This window comes from Cryptomeria japonica, chromosome 11, assembly GCF_030272615.1.
Source record: "Cryptomeria japonica chromosome 11, Sugi_1.0, whole genome shotgun sequence".
NCBI classification, from domain to species: Eukaryota; Viridiplantae; Streptophyta; class Pinopsida; order Cupressales; family Cupressaceae; genus Cryptomeria; species Cryptomeria japonica.
Window position 1 is genome coordinate 342,296,467 of NC_081415.1, and position 22,902 is coordinate 342,319,368.

Here is a 22,902-nt window from a genome sequence, read left to right on the forward strand (position 1 = left end):
GGTGTCTGACATCTACGCGACAGACTGAACACAGCAGCAATAAAAAATTATTTACCGTCCTTTATTACTTGCAGTCATAGCCGTGTATCACAATTTGGTGCATACCTAGACGTCATTGTCATGAATAAGAAAACGTGACCGGAGGCTGACAATTTATCACGAGGCTGAACAAGATTTCTAGACTAAAAGGCCCACTTATAATAACCTATCGATTAATTTAGTAACCAAATTTAACACAAAAATATGCTTAACATAATGGCCCTAGTTTTTTCCATCTGGTACTTTTTGTTAGTAGATATGCTTAACAAAATGGCCCAAGATTTTCCCATCTGCCACTTTTTGTTAGTAGAGCCGTGTAATCCACTCGCCGGGACTTTTTCTTCTCTGGACGGGTATATGGGTAGCACAAGAGTCAAAACACGACATCGCACGGATAAAAGCATTGAATGTTGAGTATTCAGAAATGGAAAGATAGAGAGACCACCTTCCTGCTCGCTGCAATGGATTGCCTTGTTAAATGGAACAAAACAATACAATACGTTCGCCAAATTCAGGGGAGAAGAAGAACAATGGAAGGTCTTTGTAAGATACAGGGGCGTATGTCAATGGCGGGTGCACCAGCTTTGTTGAAGCATCTGCATCTGCATCTGCGCTGCATTAACCCTGTCCTCACTGGTGCAGTGATGGGAACACGCTCTCAAGTAAGGCGTCCTTTTGCTTTTAAGACGGCGTGCATTTCCAGTGTCATCACTGGTGGAGGCGGAAATGGAGGTGAAGGTGGAGACAGAGGAGGAGGCGGCGGCGGCGGCGGTGGCAGAGCGAGGGAAGTAAGTCCAGGGCGCAAAGAGCCTGACAATGGCACGCATGTCATAATTCTGGATGTCCGGGTAAATTTTCCTTTTGAATCGCCAAAGGATTTTATTTCGACTGCTGCGTCATGCACATAAACTCAAAATGATATAAAACGCACAGCTTTATTTTTTGTCTCTGAAAATCTGGTCACAAATGACTATGTTGAGGCGTGAGAGTGTAAAACAAGTCCGGTTGTGGACTGCATATGGGGGATATGGCAGATTTTCAACTCTCAAAAGGACTATATTTCATTACACTTGTTAATCCCAAATTCGTCTGTCAATTGTGTGAAACGATGTACTCTTAATAAAAACGAAATATTATTATTTTAAGCCTTGTATATTTGGTGGATCGTATGTTCTAGTTGTGTGTAACGTTTGCCTTTTGTTTCTAGGATTAATACTCAGGGCATTTCTCGGACATAACCCTTAGGCTACAAATATAAGAATTCAGCACAAAAATGTCCTAATGAACAGAGAATAACAATAAAATATTCCAGCTTGCTAAGACGCTGGTTAGATTATCAATGCAGTATTTTGAAAATGAGTTAAAGGGATGAGCTTAAATAGTTAAATCATTTGGATTTTTTTTTTTTTTTTTCAATAAAAGTGGATTATTCCACTTAACTTTTTTATTAATATTTTTTAATTTTTACACAGGATTCAAAGAGCATACGAGAGGAAAGAACCCTAGGAAGAAAATCTCCGGTCACAGTTCATAAAATAAACTTATAGTATCTAACGGATCAGTTTATACACCTCGCCCAAAACCACATACAAAATGCGGTCACAACACATATAATATCAGTTTTGCATAGAGCCCATATGACAATTTGTCAAAAAAACCCATCGGATAATTTTCAAATGTAGATTCCACATCTACTATCAATGGAAGAAGACAAAATTTTCCAAAGCCCTGTGCCAGATCCCATGAGCCAAAAACCTTCCTGCCAAAAAAGAAAGTATCAAAAAAACTTTGGAAAAACACTATTGTATCAAATACCATGAGCTCGAACTCTCCTCTAGACAAGGAACATGAATACTTGAAATGAAAGGGGAAAGCGAGAATAATTATCATCATAAAATTTTACATCAACATTACTCAAGAAAATCACATAACTATTGCTGCAAACCTTCCCATACCCTAGAAGGAATTTCCTCAAAACCCACCTCTCGCTGATTGGCATTGCTATCAATGGCTAAATTTGCCAAATAATCCGCAATCTTATTAACTTCTCTGTAACAATGGGATACCAAGAAAGATTCAAACAATTCTAATTTTTGTAAAATGGGATCAAGTATATACTGCAAATTCCAACAATTCGATTTATTTTTCATAACACATTGAATAATCAACATAGAATCACCTTCAATTATTAAGTCCTTAATTCCCAAAGAGATTGCCATATCCAAACCAAAAGACAAAGCATGAAATTCCGCATAATTGTTAGTTTTAAAACCAATAGCATGACATTTAGCTCGAATAAAATTTGCATTGTGATCATAAATTACCATGCTTATCCCAGCCGGCCCAGGGTTACCACGAGAGGCCCCATCAAAATTCAGTTTAAAGTGCCTTTGCGGAGGAGGTTTCCATCTAGCAGAGCATCTCTTACCTATTGCATCATTCTTTTTTAAAATTGAACCATGAGAGGGTAAAACTGATAGCATCTTCCAAACTCTAGTAACTCTACTATCCCAGTGCGAAAAAGAAGTAAGATTTACCAAATTCTTATAAATAAACGACAAAGCAACCTCAGAGATTGAAGACTCAATTTTTAATAGAACCTCAGACATAGGAGACCGTGTTTTTTTAAATATCCTGTTGTTTCTCTCTAGCCAGACATTCCAAATCACAATAGATGGAGATATGATCCAAAGGCATGCATAAAAAGATGAGGCAAACATAAAGGGCCAAGGTCTAAAATGGGAAATAAGATCCTTACCAATAACAAAGGATATATTTAACTTCTCAAACAACTACTGCCAACATTCATAAGCATAATCACAATGTAGGAACAGGTGTGAAGAAGATTCCAAATTTTTGTTACAAAGGACACAAGGGAAAACAGCAGTAATACCAAGCCTGTCTAGTCTCATACCTATAAGGACTTTGTCCTGAACTGCCAACCAAGCAAAGGCTCCAGCTTTAGGAAGACAAGCCGAATGCCAAAACAACTTATAAGGCCAAGATGATAAATCTTTAGCAACCACAAGAGAGTTGTAACCATCTTTAACAGTGTACTTACCAGAAATATTATTTGTCCAAATAAGTTCATCCTCATAATTAGAAAGAAATACAATTCTATCCCCCAAAATCTTCTCAAAATCTAATTTCATGCTTTGATCAACATCTAAGAAATCAATCGACTTCCATCTAGCTAGCTTAAGGGGACCACTAGTCATAATCTCAAAATAATCTGCTACAAAAACACCCCAAAGGGAGGAAAGAACAGTGATCAGAGGAGACCAATCCCTAATATTCACCAAAGGTGTGTGTCCATTCCATACTTCATCCCAGAATCTGACCTTTCTACCATTATGAACAATCCATGAGAGATGAGGCAAAATAACTGATCTACATTTACAAAGAAAATTCCAAATAGCAGAATCCAAAGGCAAATTTGAGACTTTAAAAATGTACTCTCTCGGTCCATTATTTAAATATTTGGCAAACATAATTTGTGCCCATAAGGAGCTAGGCTTGTCATATAATTTCCAAACCAACTTAGCACCTAAGGCTAAATTCTGATTCTCGAGACTCCGAATTCCTGTTCCCCCAAGTTCCTTAGGCAAACATACCTTATCCCATGCAACTAAAAGGAGTTTCTTCTTGCCATCTTTATTATTGTTCCAAAGAAAATCTCTAAGAGTATCCTGTAAACTAACAATAGCTGCTTTTGGAGACTTCAAAACAGACATGAGATATATGGGAACAACATTCAAAACAGACTTGATGAGAACAATTTTACCTGCCAAAGTTAACCATCTATGATTCCATGAGAGAATTTTTTTAGAAATGACCGAAATAATCTTATCCCAAAAACCAATCTTATCCTGTTTAACAAAGAAAGGAATCCCAAGGTAAGTACATGGAAGATTTCCAGTCTCAAATCCCCAAAAGGATTGCAACCTATGCTGAACCAGTTGTGATGTATTAAGGAAAAAAATCTTTGATTTATCACCATTCACTTTCTGACCAGAAAATGATGCATAATTTTGTATTATTCCTTTAATCAAATTTGCCTCACCTAACGAAGCATGTCCAAATAACAGAGTATCATCTGCAAAGAGACAATGAGAAATACTCTGGGGAATATTCTGAATCCTTATACCTTTCCAAAGCCCCCCCACTTTAGCAGCCCTAATAGCCCAACTAAAGGTTTCAGCTAGGAGAATAAACAAAAAGGGAGAAAGGGGATCTCCCTGTCTCAAACCCTTAGAGGAAGTGAAAAAACCACAAGGAGAACCATTAATTAAAACCGAGAATCTTGCAGAAGAAATACATGCACGAATCCATTTGACCCAAGCCTTGGAAAAACCTAACTTCTCAAGAACAACACATAAAGCCCCCTCACTCTACTCTATCATAAGCCTTCGTCATGTCTAGTTTAAGTATCATGGCCGAGGTTCTTTGGGTGGAAATAGAATGCAACACCTCATGTGCTACAATTGCACCCTTTGTCGTCTCCCTTCCGGGAACAAAACCACCTTGCTCCAATGAAATGATCCTAGGTAGAATTTTTGCCAACCTAAGGGAAATTGCCTTCGTAAATATCTTATACAAAGTGTTACATAAAGCAATGGTGCGGAAGTCAGCAAAAGTCTTAGTATCCTTTTTTTTAGGAATAATTGCAATCATTGTAGTATTAAGTTCTTTTAAAATAGACCTATTTCTCCTAGCTTCCTCGAGAGCCAATAAAACATCATTTCCCACAAAACCCCAACATTTTTGAAAAAATAAAGGAGTAAAACCATCTGGTCCCGGAGCTTTATCCGGATTCATGGCAAAGACAACACTCTTAACTTCTTCTAAGGAAAAGGGAGACATCAACATCTTATTGTCTTCCAAAGATACTAAAGGAGGAATATTAGATATAATATCATTGTTGAGATTTCCATTTTCCGAAGATAATAATGACTTAAAAAACCTAACTGCCTCTGAAGCAATGTCCTCTGGCTCTGTCAATAAATTCCCATTTCTGACACTGAATACAAGATATCCTATTCTTACATCTTTTAATCTTAGTTGAAGAATGAAAAAATTTAGTGTTCCTGTCACCATCTGAAAGCCATAACTCTCTAGATTTCTGTCTCCAATAGATTTCCTCTCTAGCTAACACCTCCTCAAGCTGTAATTTTAGTGACTTCAATTCATCAAAAACTTGTGGCACCATACCATGTTGAAGCACATGAGTATTAAGACACTCAATCATATCTTGAATCCTTTGTTTCTCCTGAAAAATGTTCTTAAAATGCGAGGTATTCCATTCCCTAATATTCAATTTCAAATAACTTAACTTCTTAGCAATCTGAAACATACGAGACCCAGAACAAAAAAGAGCAGAATTCCACCATTTCATAAGCAGAGGCAAAAAGGAAGAATCCCTAAACCACATGGGCTCAAATTTAAATGGAGACTTAAAAGAACTCCTATCCTCAATAACTGAAAGGGAAATTGGAAAATGATCAGAACCCGAGATCGGTAGAATAGAGGAAAATAATTCAAAATCTGAATCAATCCAATTCTCAAATAACAAAAAACGATCTAATCTCTCAGCAATCTGAGAAAAATCCCTTCTCATGTTTGTCCATGTGAAAACCCCATTCTGAGACTTACAATCAAAAAGGCTCATATCAAAAATGAAATCCCCAAAGTCATCCATAATCCTTTTATTAGGGAAAACACCTCCTCTTTTCTCATCTAAATCAGTGATAGCATTAAAATCACCCCCGAAGATAATAAAGGAACCATGTTTTAAGGGAGAAGAAATCCTCTTTAATTCACCCCATAACTTACTCTTCCCTTGAATTCTTGACGGAGCATAAATGTTAAAAAGCCAGAATTTAACCATCGAAATCTTGCTTATAACCAAAGCCAACATCCAATTTGTAGCAGATGTCACTAACTGTACCTCAATATTATAATTATTCCAAAGCAGTGCCAAACCCCCTGAAGCACCACAAGCCGGAGAAGAAAGAAAATTCCACCTTCTCCAAGATGAAAAAACCAAATCAGCAGACTCCTTTGACAACTTTGTTTCTTGCAATATAAAAATATCACACTTAATTAAGTACATCTGGGACTTAATTAAGCGTCTCTTGTTAGGGGCATTTAAGCCCCTAACATTCCAAGAAATAATTCTCATTGTCCTCGAGGGGAGGCCGAAACTCCCCTCTTCCCATTAATCGGAAAATTTTTGCTTTCCCCAAAGCAACCTTGCAAATTACGTTTCACAGCCCCTGGTCTTGTCACAGGAGGACTAGTCACAAATCTTTTACTCCTCTTTCTTTTTACACTTACAAGAGTTAGGCATGTTTTCTTAGGCCTACCAAGAGAGACTGAATGCCTCCCTTGCCCACCAGCAAGGGAAAGGGACAAAGTCTTTTGAATACCAGCGTCAATTTCCATTTGAATCTTAAGATTATTTGGAGGCCTACCTCTCCTAGGAGAAACCACCGATGGTGAAAAAATCGGAGTTGTTTGGACAATTGGTAAACTCTTGCATGACTTTGGAGAAGCCAGGATAAATTGATTATCTTCAAAACCCAACTCTGTTGTAGCCAAAACTGCAAAAGGATTAGCAGATGCAAAAATTGGAAGGGTCGAGTTTATACCCCCCAAATCATTCTCAATTGAACAAACAACTCTATCAGTAATACCCTCATCCATTTGATGTGCATGATTGTTAAAAATATCATTTACTTGCTGAACCAGATTCTCATCTGGCATAATAACAGGGACAGCCTCTGACGGATTACTATTCCCTAAGGAAGATTCATTAGCCATATTAATTTCAACATTTAGAGGGGAATTATCAGACACCAAATTCTTAATTTCCTGAACTAAAGAAGCATCATTAGGAAAACCTATGGCAGGTACCTGTTTAATAGTTTCCATATCAACCACTGCATTTTTATCTAAATTCACATTCTTTGAAAAATCCAAAACCTCATTTTGAGTGCATGAAGACAAATTGTCGTCCTTACCCTTTGTGTGACTATTTGGCATCTTAGAGCAATCTATCATCAATGGATTATCTACTCCATTCATGGGGGGATTACCATCCACTATATCCCTGTTATTAGAACATGACTTCCGTAAAGACGAAAGTGAGACCGAACCCGAAGTGTGATCATTTGGTTTCCCAGAACTACGACACAATGGATTATTTTCAAGATTAATGTGACCTGTTTCTACCAATTTATGCGAAGAGACATTTCCACATCCTTCAACCGAAGGTCCCACCGACAAACTATCTTTATTAAGGGATTTAGGGACAAAGCCAACAACCTGCTGGTTTTTCTTAAAATCCATAAGTAACGGAGCATCCAAAAGTAAAGGAGACTTAAGAAGCTCCGTATCTAATTTCTCAATTGACTGGTGCCAAATACCATCATGAGACTTGATATTACAAGTACGGGGGCAAACATTGTTAGGGTTAATAAGAACACAAATTTTTACCAAAACCTCCCCCTCCACAAAGTCCATTTTAGATGATAAAAAAGTTCCAATAGTATTTCCAATTTTCTCAAGAACATCTGGATCCATAAATTCAAAAGGAATTTTAGGTAAACCAAACCAGAAAGGAATAAGTTTCGAACTAGACCAAGAAGGAACAAAAAAAGGTTTCCAAGCCGCAATTGAAATTAAATGTTTTCCAAACCAATGATGCGAAGTTCTTAATACCTCATTTTTGAAAGAAGGAGAATCAAAGACAATAATAAAAGCATTCGCAGACAATAATTGAAAATAATGCATATCCCCCTATCTTTTCTGCAATTTATGATAAAGCTTTAACAAACTAATTTGATCACCCCAAATTTCCCCAGAAATAGCATTCGTATGCAAACAATTCGCTTTCTTATCGACATAGGAACCTAAAAGATCAATACAAGGGATAGGAGCCCAAACCTGTGATGAAGAAACCCCCGGCAGAATAGGATCAGAAGGTATCTTACTTGCCTTTTCCGGACTAGCTTCCTTGAGGTTCACATTTACCTTATTTCCCACCTGCTGTGAAGAAACAGAAACCCTAGCCGCAGTCTCCTTATTTGCCAAGCCAACAACCCTAGCAAACGTTCACTGATTGCCCAGATCCAAAGACCATTTCTTTGAAAAGCCCTTGAATTGCTTCTCAGAATTCCCTTGATTCGCACCATTATTAAAACGCCCTTGAGTGAATCTCCTTCCATTGTTATTCTGCCTCCATGTCACACTACATCTGTTCCCAAAGAAGCCTTGAAAGTATTTTGAAGCTGGCTGAAAAACCTTGTTATTTCCGCTGGTTTACCTGTATCGCCATGTCCTTCCATCTGCCGTTCGTGTAGACCCACTGCGGACCGTGAGGCGGGTCTTCCCAACCCACATCCACCCATGAACCCAAATGTCCTCTATCAGCCATGTCTGATCACTGTATTAAATTTCTACTGAACCTATGATTTCTGATCCCTTTACATCATTGAGGTTTGCAACAATGATTTTGGCAATATTCAGAATTAAGATCGCTATGCTTGGAGACAAAATCGTTGTAGAAAACGATCAATTCGCTGTATCCAAATCAGATTCGCTTCTCACTGTGGGAATTCGTTATGACCAGCAATGTCAAATTTGGATCGCTGTACCTGGTGTAGATTTCGCTGTGAACAGAGGACCAATTCTTTGTATATCATTATCAACTTTGCTCCCTTAATGACCTTGCCGTAATCTCAATCAAAGTCGCATTTAGTCAAGGAAAGAGTTCGCTGTATTCCAAATCAGAATCACCCTTTCACAGACCTTGTTCTTGCTTGGATAGAGATCGCTATATATGAATTCGCCTTTGCAGACCTAAACCAGGGCATGATGAATGTAGAAGGAGGCCTGCGATGCCCTCGGCCAGACATTTTCCCCGCTGCGATGCCCTCGGATTGCACTCTCTACCAACTTGTATTTGCGCAAACTATTATTGTTTGATCATGATCACAATCGTGATTAATAATGAAAGAACTCTGTCAAATTCACCGATGGTGCAACACAAATCAAAATCGCCTTGGTCTAATGTTGATGTCGCAAGAGTTACAATACTAATTGCCCCTGGTTCGTGGTCTCCTCCTGCGTAGATTCTGAGCGCTTTCCGATCCTCGGTACACAATAATAAAACTCTAGTGTATATCTCTTAGCAGTTCCTCATAATTGAAATCATTGGATTTTTATTACAGATCGAAGTTTAAATTTTTTAACTGATATTTAATATAAATATTTAAGGAGTAATTCATGGATTGCTAATATATATAATATTGATTTATAAAAACTAAATATTCATCTCATTCATACTCAGTTGCTCGTAATAAGAAAAATACATGCTATTGTAAAATTTACATCTAATTTTTGATAATATAATTTTTGTCTTTCTCAATATCTTATTTAGTCCCTCTGCTGACCGGAATTCATATCGCAAGTGCAATCTGGAAGAAAACATAGTAAAGCTGCTTCAAATTCATTATGTTATGCCAGAAGCAAATTTATGTTCTTGTTTCTTAAGATTCTAAGAACAATCCGAGTGTAATGTTAACATGAACTGATTTACATCAGAGAACAATAAAAACTCAAATACGAATAATATTCAACTGAAAGCACTGTACATGGCAAGTTGTGAAGAAGATAAGAGTAAGACAAATTAAAATGCGTCCGATTTTCTGCTCATAGATTAATTCCTTTCCCCATGCCCAATGCCAAGAACATATGAGCACTTCATAACTGGTAGCTAGTGCTGGTTGGTGTCATACCAGTGGGTGCTATAGCAACACAAGGATTTGGCACTGTTGCTACTAGTTGGAATATAATGCAAAAGTGCTGGCACCAATTGAGACTTTGACAGTAGTGGTAAAATCTATGATTTTGTTTTATCTTTAAGAATATTTAGGTTGATAAACTTACCGAAGGTTATTATCTCTCTCATTAAAAAGAAAAGAATGGAAAAATCTGCCCTTGTGTAATGTCTCAATTTGTGAACAATTAGTCTAGCAAAATTGATTTGTGAACAATTAGTCTAGTTTTCAAGTCCGCCCAAAGGCTAATTGGTGAGTAAGGGAGAACTCCAAAGTTCTTGGAGAGCACAAGATCAATGTTATAGAGTTGTTGTTCATGGACCCATGGTAGTGAGTTCAGCTGGTCTCGGTGACTCTCGTGTTGCTTTCAGAATTAATTTTAGGCTTTTGAGAGTTCTCCAAACTCTTTGGTTCATCGTCCTATGACTCCATTATGATCGTGGTATGATCAGAATTGCATAATTATGTCATTTGGATACTTTATGCAATTCGTGTAAACTATTAAGTTTATAAATAATTATTCACTTAAGTTTTCTAATGTTGAAAACGTTAAAATGACAATTTAGTGTAATAATTTGTTAAAAAGGTGTTTTAATTGTGCGTCAAGCTGGACGCCTAGGAAAGGGACCTTTTGCACATGATAAATTATTATTATTTTTCAAAAAGGTCTTTGTGAAGGTTAAAAGAAATATTAGAATTAAATTATTGTTATTTTTCCTCTAGACAAGTTATAAAAAAGGTTGAGAGCTCATTTGCAAGGTTAGCTATGAAACGCTATCTACTTTTGCTGTTGGAGAGAACTTGAGTTCTTCCAAAATTTCTTGAGAGCAAAAACCCTCTAGAAATTGTTGGTTCCAGGGTTGAAAAAACCCCTCGAGCTGGTCATGATGGTTTCATCCAGGAGCCATGATTGTGTGAATAGTGAAGCTTCTTCAGTTTGGATTTGAAGATGATTATTTTTGATGTTGTTGTTGTTGTTTGACATTTGTTGTTGTGTCTCAATTTGTAGCAGCAAAGTGGGAGATTCTTGAGTTGGCTGTACATCTTGACAGACTTACTATTCCTAACCAAGTCGTACATCTCTGGAGTCCAATTGTGGGCATCATTCTTACCTTTCTTTGCTGTTTTTTGTTGCTAATGGTGTTGATTATGCTGGATGTACAATTTTAAAAGGTGCAGATTGAAGTTTGTGGGGATCGTACCCCTCTCAAGGAGGCCATTTGTGTCATGATTGGGGCATGTGAATGAAGAGGGTGAAACAGCTTCCTTTTTTTGCAGATTTCTCCTTGCCCTGAGGCGCTTGGCAAGTGGTTGTTGATTCCAAGGCATAGTTTGATGGGAAAATCACTATATGAGGAGTTTCATGATGATATGTACCTGCTGTCCCTGCAATAACAGCAGCATTGAATGTTGGTGCAGATCAGTTTAGACTTGAAATTAGTTATAAGATTGACGAGACATCTGCATTAGTATTTCTTTGGTGTATTTGATGGAGTTTTGAAGTGTTCTTCCAGTAGTTGCAAGTGGGTGTGCTGGATTACTTCCTTTCAAGAGATTTCTGAGCGTTCCAGCATTATTTAGGTCTGTTATCATAGCAACAAAGGGTGTGATCCAGTTTGCAACAGCAATATATTTCTTCATAATAAGTTATTCTACTATTGATTCACAGATGAGCTAGTTATTCCATGTTATTCCACTTATTTTGGAGTTTTATTGCTTTGACATATCATTATAAAACACTTGATGGTAGTGCTTCTAATGGGTTTGACATATGCTCATTAATTTATGTACTTGATGTGTTTTTTATGACACTTGGAACACAGAATAAAATACTAAATATTTTATCCTCTCTTGAACAAGGAAACCTTGAATGCTGAGCTTTGTGATCAAACAAGGTGACCCCAAGGTTTACAATGCGAACAATCGACTTTAAATTATGGATAGACTCAGTGTATATGATATGATATGCTGGTTAACAAAAAGGGACTTATGTTTTGCTGGAACGTGGAACACTTAACTAACTTGGAAAATAGAAGACAAAAATGAAAGGTTAAGGCAATCTAAGCTAACACCTAATAATGCAAGAAATGATTGCCGACTTAGTGAAACCAAACCAAGCTTTGCTTCACCATGTGGAAACAACTACACAAAGATGGTGCATCTCCTAAGGTTAAGCGAATGATTTTCATATCACATATGGACATCAACACCATGAACAATGAGCATAGAGCAATTTAAGTTAAGCTTTCAATTAAGTTCAGTCTAACCATGCATTGCAACTTGCAACCAACAAATTCCAAATGGTATGAACATATAGTCTTCACCATTGATCAACAATAAGATCTTCCATTCAACTAATCAACTCCGTGTAAACAAATCTAAAACTTGAGAAGTAGAAACCATGCAATATGTCAAAAGTTAAAACAACACACAAAATCCACCACATCTTCAATGAAATCATATGTTTATTCCAATCATAGCTTTGGCAACAATTTCTAAAGACAAAGCCTTATATAGACTTTGAATTACAAAAGAAGGGCCAAGATTGATTTGAAATCAATGGCCAAGATTTGGACAACAAAACCCTAATGCGGGGCATTTGTAACTACCACCACTTACAATTACTTTTGAGCAATGATATGATTACACAACTTTGGACACGTGTCCTTCCTTTGAATGTGGACCAATGAGAAATGAAATTATACATTGGATAATATTTGATATAGAGCTACATGTGACTTGCTCCACCTTTGATGAGTTAGGTTCAATGCACCTAGACATGCTGACTTGGCATCACGTGATTGGTCGATGATGATCGGGCGTCACCTTAGCTTGCACATAACCCTAGCAATATCTCTTGATACTAAAAGTTTTCTATCCTTTGATTAATTTTGATGATTTATATTACCAAATTGCATCATCTTGATGATCAAGTCTCTAACTTTGATTAACTCTTGTGAAACTATCTTCTTTCCTTGATCCTCCTTGTGCATTTCATTTTCATATTTGGGAAAGCACCTCTATCCTTGGAATGCAGACCTTGTCTTGGAATTTCCTTGACATTGTCTTGCACCATCCTTGTTTTGTTGAGTTCTTTGGTGTAGTTCTTGACTTCATGTTACAATTGTCCTCGTTTATCATCATCTTGGATTCCTTGTTGTATGGTGAATGTTTTCCTTATCTTTGCATTGTTGTATTTGTGGAGTCTCCTTCATGTCTTGAGATAATCTTCATCCTTAAAATCATGAAATTCTTCCTTGATCGATGCTCTTGTCTTTCGTAGTGTAACCCATATAGCAAAGTCCTCATGTTGATCTTGGATTTTCAAGGGGAATCCAAGGGCAATGTAAAAGCTTTCCTTGTATAGTAATGTTGTCCTAATATCCTTTTCACGTTTTTGAGGTGTTTGTGGACATCATGATGAAGTGTGGAACTTTGATCCCACATATTGTAGTTGCATTGTGAAATGTGGATCTTGTCTTGTACAATTGAATCCTTCATCCGCATGGTTGTTCTTTCATCTCTTCGATTGTTCTTTTTGTTGTCTTTAACCTTGATCTTGTCACGTGGTGAAGATATCCTTCTTGTCTTGAAAGTCCTTTGTCATGGTTGAGTCCTTCATCCTTGATTCGCCTCCCTGTGCTTCAAACCTGAAAAAGACAAAAGAAAACATTTAAATCTTGATTATGAATGAAATCCGCAGTAAGCAAAATACAAGACAATGCACAAAATTCGCTTCACAACGCCCTTCAAAATCTGGAACTTTGTTTGAAAATTCTGGAAATTGTTTAAAAATCAGAAATTTCTGAGAATGATGCTCTTTTCATATTTAAAATTGTCTGATTAATAGTTAAATCTTCTCAAGACTGGGCATATTCTGCTTGGTATTTCTCTTCCAACAGCTATCTCTTTACAGTTTTGTTCTTCAAGGCCTTCTCCTTCGTGAATACTTCATCAGATTTTGAACTTCTTGCTGGGAATGATGATTGAATTTAACCTTGTTTGCTATAGGTTGAAATTCACAGGTCTGCTTTGCTCCTTAAATCTGACTTAATTGTTTTGAATAAATGAGAATCGAATGATTATTCACCTTGCATTTATATGGATTGCAATTATCCCTCAAGGGGGTTGGCCCTTACCTTTTTTTTTTGATTTTTGATTTGCTTTGAAACCTTACATTTAAAGGGCGATAAAGGCAAGCTGGCCTTATTAGGGTATACATGTTTCAATATTGCTCTCTCATGCCTTGATCTCATTCAATACACCATGCAAGGCGAATACTCCAGTCGACCTTAAGGAGATTTAAACCTCCCACACGTTTTCAACCATATTCACACATGTTTTGATATACATTTCGGAGGGAATTTTATATTTTTATATCTAGGTCGGCTGGCATGTTGATGCACCCTTGAAAGGGTATATAAATGAGTTCAATGTCCAATCCGCAACACATAATCAGCACTGCATTTAATGTTATTTCTGGTCTGCCCTGCAAATTCAGATCTGCACTTCAGGATCTTAAAAAAAAATTCTTTTTAAGGTCTGGTACAAATTAGGTTTGGCCCTAATCTTACACACATTTTGCAATTTAGGTCCCCACCTTCTAAGCTGACCTCGACAAACTCTACTCTAGCAAAGCTAAAGGATCATTAAGGACAAGATGTGAGTGCCAAAACAAGGGCCCTTGGATAATAGGGCTCTAAAGCTTGGACTTCATGGAATCGAGGGCGCTAAAACATGAGTCTCTTGGATTAGAGTGTTAAAACAAGTTTTCCAAGGATAAGTGAGCGCTAGGGCTTATCATATATGGAATGTAGGGCGCCAAAGCAAGGTGGTTCTGGAATATTGATCCGGATTATAGGTCCCATGGGATATGTAGTCCGGAAATGATAAGCGCCAGAAACACTACCTCAAGGAATTCCTTGTGTGCACCCCCCACTTGAACTAGGAATTGATCAAACAATGTAAAACTTCTAAAGCAATAATCCCTATCATCTAGGCGCTAGGGAAGGTGAATGCAGGACTATAGAGTGCTAAAACAAGGTTGCCATGGAATTTCAAAATGAGGAGCAAGACATGTGAGCGCTAAATTGACCACCTCAAGGAATTTCCAAAGGGCGAACAAGAGAGGATGAGTGCTAAAATTGCAAGTGTAAGGAATTTCCAAAATGATGAGCACTAGGATGAATGAATCAAGGAAAATGAGGCGCTAATACTACATGGACAAGGACAAAAGTTTGGTGAGGAAATCTCTAGTGAATCTTGTGGATTTTGTAAGGAAAAAATCAACTTTTAATTTGCCAATCAATAAAGAGTGTTCGTGGGAGCGGGAGGAGTAGTGGCGGTCATTAGGGCCTTAATCATCCTAAATCGTGGGGGGCTTGTGAGATAGCGTCGAAGTAGTTGGCAAATCTTTTCTAAATCGCAACTTTGATATGACTCAAGCTCTCTGCACATTTTGATGCAAACAAGTATATACTTAATATCATACACTAAAATTATAACTATTATGAGTTTATATTTAATTCTATAAAGTAGTTTTAAAATTTACACTATCATAAACTATTAATATATATTGATAGTTATATAATAAACTATAAATTAAAATAATGTAAAATTTATAGTGCACATATTTAATTTTTAATATAATATATAATATATGTATTTTTTTGATTGAGGAAACTCGGGTTTTTAGCCTGTTCCAAACCCAAAGAGACCACTAATGGAGGATCTCTTCCCACGAGGTCATTTTTGGGGGATCATAATTCCCCACACTTCACTTGTTCAATCCCGCGAGCTCGATTACCCAGCAAAGGCACAAGGCCTACAAGCTCAATTGCCCAACGGGGGTTTGAACCTTGGTGGCCACCTCACCAACTAGGTGTTTCTACCACGACACTAAACGTCCGAAGACATATATAATATATATAGCTATAGATATAGATATATGATTTATAATTTATAATTGATATATTTAATTTTTGCTCAGATAAAGACATACGATTCATTATATGAGCAATAAACCCAAAGTGCTCTATGAAATAAATCTGAATGACAACAAACAAGCTTACATACTTGTAATAAAACAGCCTCCAACAGAATCATTAACATTTGTCTCCACCTAAAATAGTAGTTGCAAGCTAGGTATTGCCAAAGGCCCAAGGGCCAAAACCAATGGCTTGCCAATCTTTTACTTCAACTAAACAAAATGCCTTTTGTTGAATTCTACCCCATAGAAAGGACTTACCAATTGCCTTTAGGGAATATGAAGCATTGCAATTGTGGAATATGATTTGATAAGCTTTCTCAAATATTGAAGTACCCCTAGAGATCTCCTTGCGTCAATCACAATGAAAGTCCTGGATCACTTCAAATTGACTTCCACTTTTACTAAATTCCTTACAGTAGCTGGATCACTGTCTGATGAATTTTGATCTCAGTCACTTCATAGACTTAGCTAATATTTCATCTCAGACTTAGACAACTATTTGGTGCATTTGGTGACTGCCCTTTTAAAAAGTTAACTGAACATTTGTCTATATAGTCAGCAATATGAAAATAAACAACAAAAATCTATATTCTACAATTCATGGGTTAAACTCTATTTTATTTGCTCTCTATATATCTATGCAATGGAAATGCCCTTAAGTTTTTAAAAAAGTAGTTTTTGACATTTTGTCTATTTTTCTACAATATTTTATGGTTTTTTTAGATTCCAATTTTTTCAATAAACTTATACTTTTGGTTTGCCGATTCTTTGACCAAATGATTTATCTGCTATGGGCAATAATATGCTACCAAATGCATGAACCACATAATATTCACGGTATAAACAAAATTTTTAAAATAAAGAGGTTGGGGTTTGGGATATTTACCTGGGATCAACTTATTGATGTATTCATCTCCCCCTTGGTGCCCACAACACTGTGTTAGAGATGGTTGACGATAAAGGTACGATTGATAGAAGAAGTATACCAAAGTCGGGGGACTCCAAGGACTTGGCAAACCTTGTTGGTACAACCTTTATCCTTGAAATCTTAAAGACTTTTATATTGACTTGTCTTCCTTGATGCAATCTTCTCTTAATCCTAAACCCTCTTTTTCTTAGATGTATATGCACAAGCAAAGCGAATGATATATCTTCTATTTATGAGAAATGAAAAAGAGGAACCTATAAAAATGGCTTTGAACTCTAAAGCCAAATCTTAGTTTTTGCTGGCACCATTGACCCAAAATTTTCGAAGGAGAATGAATAATATGAATTTGAACCCTAAAGACAAATCTCAACATTATCAACATGTCAGCCAAAAGGAAAAAGAGGGTGAGAGAGAGGACCAAGTAGAAAAGAGGACACATTTGTTGATATGAAGGTGATAATAGGAAGGATTCTTAATGATGTCTCTGATAAAGAACCACAAGCCAACCCACCGCTATCTTGACATATCTGTGAACATATGCTTAGGAGAATATTGTGAGTCATTGTTGTTTGACCTTATCAGTCTATTCTATAGTCCACTTAATAAATCTCAAGGCCCCTTTTATGCTAGTTATGACATTATTGATCCCGTCCCAATAAGATTTGTAGACCTTCCTAATGAGTTAGTGGAGATAGCCATTTTTTTTTTAAGCTTTGACCTTCTTCACCTCTTCTAGTCTTGTTTGTAGCTCGATGATTTTATTGCCTACCTCACTAAGCTTGTTTTGGGCATCGTGGGCCTTGCTCTCAATAAAAATTTAGTGGATTTAGAAATTTTCATATATCAAACCCCAAGCACACAATTTGTAATGTCCTCTTTTCAAATTAGGATTTAATAATAAACAATAATAATAAAATTATAAATATAAAAGAATAAAATCAAACATAACCATAACTAAATTTTAGTTAAGTTTAATGAATGGTCAAAAGGCATAAGATGAAAAGTTGTGACTCCCTCAAACATGAGATATAAAAGGGAGAAGAGAACTTCATTTGAAAGGGTGATAATTTGGGGGAGTCAGTAGTGCAGATCTGATTTAAATCAGAAGTGCAGATCTGATTGTGAAAGGTTGTGTCCCTTTTAAAGGGCAGAAGTAATGAAGAGTTGCACTCTGTCAAAGGGTGCTAATGGTGAAAGGGTGTGTCTCTTGCCAAAGGGCATCCATAATGAAGAGGTGTGACCTCTCCCTCACATTGAGAGATATAAAGGAAAAGAATAAAAAACATCCAGTGACATGACGATCGATCAGATCATATCAGAACTATTATTAAGTTACAGGAATTCGCAGCCTCCTAGTAGGGGAAACTATAGTGGTATCAGAGCATGATCCTACCATCCTGCAGGGTAAAAAGGTAAATCAGGAACAGCAGCGTTTTCAGATTTACAGATATCATTGATTCTATCAGACATAGCAACAGTGGCAATGAGTTCATTTTATAATTTATCATCACACTTGGAAGAGCAATTGGAGCAAGTTGCAGATCAGAATATCATCGTCAGCATATTTACCAAAGACTACATCAGAGACAGCTATCTTTCAGTCTAGACCCTTTTGAGTGAAAGGTAAAGTTTAAAGACATATTATTCACTTAGTATTCATTTATATTGATTAAGTTTAAAGACCATTGAAGAAATAATTAAGATCATTCGAGGAGAAATCACTGGAAGAAGTGGAATAACTGAGCATTCAAATCAAAACGAGTACCCAACAGTTATATAATTATCTAAATATTGTGGCTCTAAACCAAGATAAGTTCTATTTTCTAAATTATCCTTAGAATTTTAAGTTGAATATTATAATGAAATGTCTTCATTTAAAAAACAATTATATTTATAAAATGTATGGTCATTCTCATCCCAAGTTGGAATTGTTGTCTCAGGACTAAATTAAGGTAAATGCCAAAAGGAGATCTGACGTTATGTGTATTGTTAATGAAGAAGACAACCAAGTATATAATATTTACTCCAGATGAAGAGAAGATATTATATGAAGACTTGCGGTGGAAAGGGCATGTGCTACGTCATACCTAGGAAATGGATAAGGCCTAAGGTGGAATGGGCATATGTTACATCATACAAAGGCAATGGATAAGACTTATGGTGGAATGGGCATGTGCTACCACTATAATTTCCCCTACTAGGAGGCTGTGAATTCCTGTAACTTAATTATAGTTCTGATATGATCTCATCGATTGTCATGTCACCGGATGTTTTTGATTCTTTTCCTTTATATCACTCAATGTGAGGGAGAGATCACACCTCTTCATTATGGATGCCCTTTGAGACACACCCTTTCACCATTAGCACCCTTTGAAAGAGTGCAACTCTTCATTACTTCTGCCTTTTGAAAGGGACACAACCTTTCACAATCAGATCTGCACTTCTGATTCCCCCAAATTATCCCCCTTTCAAATGAAGTTCTCTTCTCCCTTTTATATCTCATGTTTGAGGGAGTCACAACTTTTCATCTTATGCCTTTTGACCATTCATTAAACTTAACTAAATTTTAGTTATGATTATGTTTAATTTTATTCTTTTACATTTATAATTTTATTATTAAATCCTAATTGAAAAGGGGACATTACACAATTATAATAATCTGTACTCAAATCATAAATTGACAATTAATATTTATTGCTTCTGGATGAAATCGATTCAGAAATTTTAGTTAATGTGTTTGATTCTTTATTAGATATTATATCTAGAATTTAGACTTATCTTCAGCGGAAGCTAATAAGTTAACTTTAAATCTGCATTGAATTACAATCAACTCTAATGTATTTGATATGTCCCCAAAACTATATGCTAGTTATTGACAGCAATTCTAACTGTCTAAAACATGAAACTTCCATGCAATCTTTGGGTGAGATTGCCCCATATCTCTATAGTAGGAGTTTTCATCCTCTAATTCAGTAATGGAATTTAGAGGGATTCCATTCTCTAATTCCAAACCTTAAGGGGTATTGTCCTTAGGTCAGATTGAACCGCAGTTCCATGCTCCAAAAGAGTAATAATCAAATAATAAAAGATGTATTCGATTCATATATTCTTCCTTCTCCTTGCTTAACTTTAATTTTAATTTTAGTTTATTATTAATTTACCCTTTTTGAAAAAAATCGCACGGATTTTCAGTAGGGGCATTACATATCCAAATTCTCTTTCAGGTTCCTGATCTCTTGTTTAGAAATAGTCACTTCTATTTGTAGCCCCTTTGTTTTTGTTTCATTACTTTTTTGCAAGCGTTTTTGCACTGTTTGGAAGCTATGACTTCAGGTTTGTGTATAATATCTCACTTCTTTATTCATGATTTTGGCCCTTTTTTCATGAGTTTCCCATTTGAACTCCATTGAGGCTGTAGAGATGTGATAATTATTGCTATTAGGTGTCATTTGTATTATTTAAATTTGGACTTTAGGAATCATGTTTTAATGATGTGTTGCCTATGCCTTTGGGTTGAATTGTATCTTAATCGGTTTTGAAGCGGCTTTGATGTTGCTTGCAACGTAGTGTTGGGATTTATTAGAATTGTTGCATCATACTTAATTGTTGACTAAAGGTTACCCTATGAGACTTGTAATCTTTTGGGTAGGGGTGAGGTGGGGACAATTTGGGAAAAGAGAGATGGAGAGGAGGAGAAAAGCGAGGGTCGTGGAGGGCAACTATATACAACCATTGTGGAAGAGGCATGGTGGAGGGATGTCTTTTTAGGAGAAAGTTGAGGTCAATACAGGGGGATCGCGGGTTACCATGTGAACCATTGCCAAAATGTGGTTTAATACCTTAGACCGGTGCTTTCCAGCTACCTTTCCTTCCAACATTTCTATGAGTTACTAACCCTTGAATGCACATTATCATTTTTAAATTTTAAATTTTAATATTTTATAAATAATAATCTTTTTTTTTGAGTTTTTTAACTTCTAATTTTTAAAAGTTGTGTTAGTAATATTAATATAATGATTTAGTAAAATTAAGTTATACAGCAAAAATATTAATATATTTCAACTTTTTAATTTTTAGCAAAATATTTTTTATTTGTATATTTCAACTTTTTAATTTTTAGCAAAATATTTTTTATTTGTATATTTCAACTTTTTAATTTTTAGCAAAATATTTTTTATTTGTATATTTCAACTTTTTAATTTTTAGCAAAATATTTTTTATTTGTATATTTCAACTTTTTAATTTTTAGCAAGTTATATATATATATTTTGGCATCTCCAAGTACCCATCTCTTTTTAAAAAAAAAATGACCTACTGCTAGTACCAGTCTTCAGCCAAAACTGCAAATAAACCCAAAACCTCTACACTTTTTCATTTATCTCTTACTAACCCAGAAGACAAACATGATCTGCATGGGTCAAATTCTATACAAAAATTGTCAAAGATTTATTGTCTGAAAGGTGGAAAAAGTTGGCCGATTGCTGGAAACAAACCAATTTCTGCTTTGCCTGAGTGTATTTATGTGCTTTCTAGTTGATGTGGTGGCTCAGCAAATGCAATTAATCCTTTCAATCACAAAAGCCTTATGGTTAAGAGAGAGTTCCGGTGTTTGAATAGTTCGAAGGAAGAAATGAGAAAATCTCTCTGTCAGAGACATCCTTTTTAAAGAAGTGTCATTGTCCCTTTCACATTGACTGTTGTACCAATGACCTCTTGCTGTCTGCTACCATAGATATTGGATCCTAATTTAAAATATAGAGAGTGAGCTTTGGATCTTTTAGGTTAGTTTGGGAAAGGATATAAGTAGACACACTTCTTTGATGCCATCTCCTAATCTTCCCACTTCAATTTAGAACCCTGACAGCATACAGATCCTTTACAACACTCTTAGTGAATAGCTTAAAGAAATACTTTGCATTTACTTTGTAAGTTCAAGAGAGGATTCATATTGACATCACCATTTGGTGCTGCAAGTCAAGAAGATCATGACCATGATAAGAAACCATTGGGTATTGTAAAAATCTATAAAGGTCAGCTTCCCTTGCTGCAACTGGAAATGCTTGAGGGCTAGTCATCAACCTTTGAAAACATACAATAGGAAGAGGAAAGATCAAAGAAGATGGCTCCTAACACCAAGGAAGCCTGCAATTTCGATATGGAAGTTGTTATCATCATCCTAGATGAAGATTGAGAAGGAGAATAACTTTCCTTTGCCAAGTTGCTCACTCTGGAACTAGGTTACCGATTCGTCCAAGATGTATGCCGTATCCGGGTACGATATGTTTTAGATTTTGAATCATTTTGGATTCCCTGTGGATTCGGATAGGGTTCTTTCATTTTCCTCCTTAAACCCTTCTGCGTTTTCAACCATGAATCCGTCACGTTTTTTTTACGAATCAAAGTCAGACATGATTTTTGAATGTTTTTTTTCCAATTTTCGGAATGAAAACGGGTCGTGTAAACCCTAAAAGGCTAAAACGAAAAGCTAGAAAACACATTTTTTTGTTTTCTCCTGTGTTGCAGCGGATAGCAAGAAGAAAGGGCACAATTTGGGCACAAACTGAGCATGATGCGGGCGAACAAGGCATGACGCAGACACACTTTCTCCTGTGCTGCGGTGAGAGAAGCCATTTTTCTTCTGCGGCAAGAACAGTTGTGCGAACGGGAGCTGAGCCACGGCAAGGAACGAGCGACCACGACCAGGTAAGTTTCAATTTTTTAATTTGTTTCAAATTTTTGCTACACGATATGATTATAGTTTTAGACAAATTTTTATTTGTTTGTTTATTTTATTAGTTTATTAAGTTTAAATTTAGATTTTTATCATTTAATGATTCATATTTCTATAATAATAAATCTTAAATATTTAAATTTAATTTAAAGTAAAAATAAAATTATTCATGATCATTAAGTAAACATATATCATATATGTTATAATGATATTTTTACAAACTTTTAAATTACAAAATAATTAAAATATTTGTATTGAATTTAATAATAATATAAATTAAAATTAAATAATTAAATATTCAGTTTTAATTTGTATTATTATTAAGATAAATACAAATATTTTAATTATTTTGTAATTTAAAAGTTTGGAACTA

General features: G+C 35.9%; 1 protein-coding gene across 2 annotated transcripts in view; it reads left to right on the plus strand.

Moving 5' to 3' along the window:
* The first annotated feature begins 285 nt into the window (after positions 1 to 285).
* LOC131074819 (copper-transporting ATPase PAA1, chloroplastic) overlaps positions 286 to 22,902 on the plus strand; it is a 257,652-nt gene continuing 235,035 nt past the window's right edge. The window contains exon 1 of one of the 2 annotated variants that reach the window (XM_058011520.2): positions 286 to 887. In XM_058011520.2, coding sequence (XP_057867503.2) covers positions 447 to 887 — 441 coding nt within the window. In that variant the 5' untranslated portion in view covers positions 286 to 446. Of the gene's footprint in view, positions 888 to 22,225; positions 22,502 to 22,902 lie in introns of those variants that run through there. The other variant, XM_058011529.1, reaches the window with a different exon arrangement.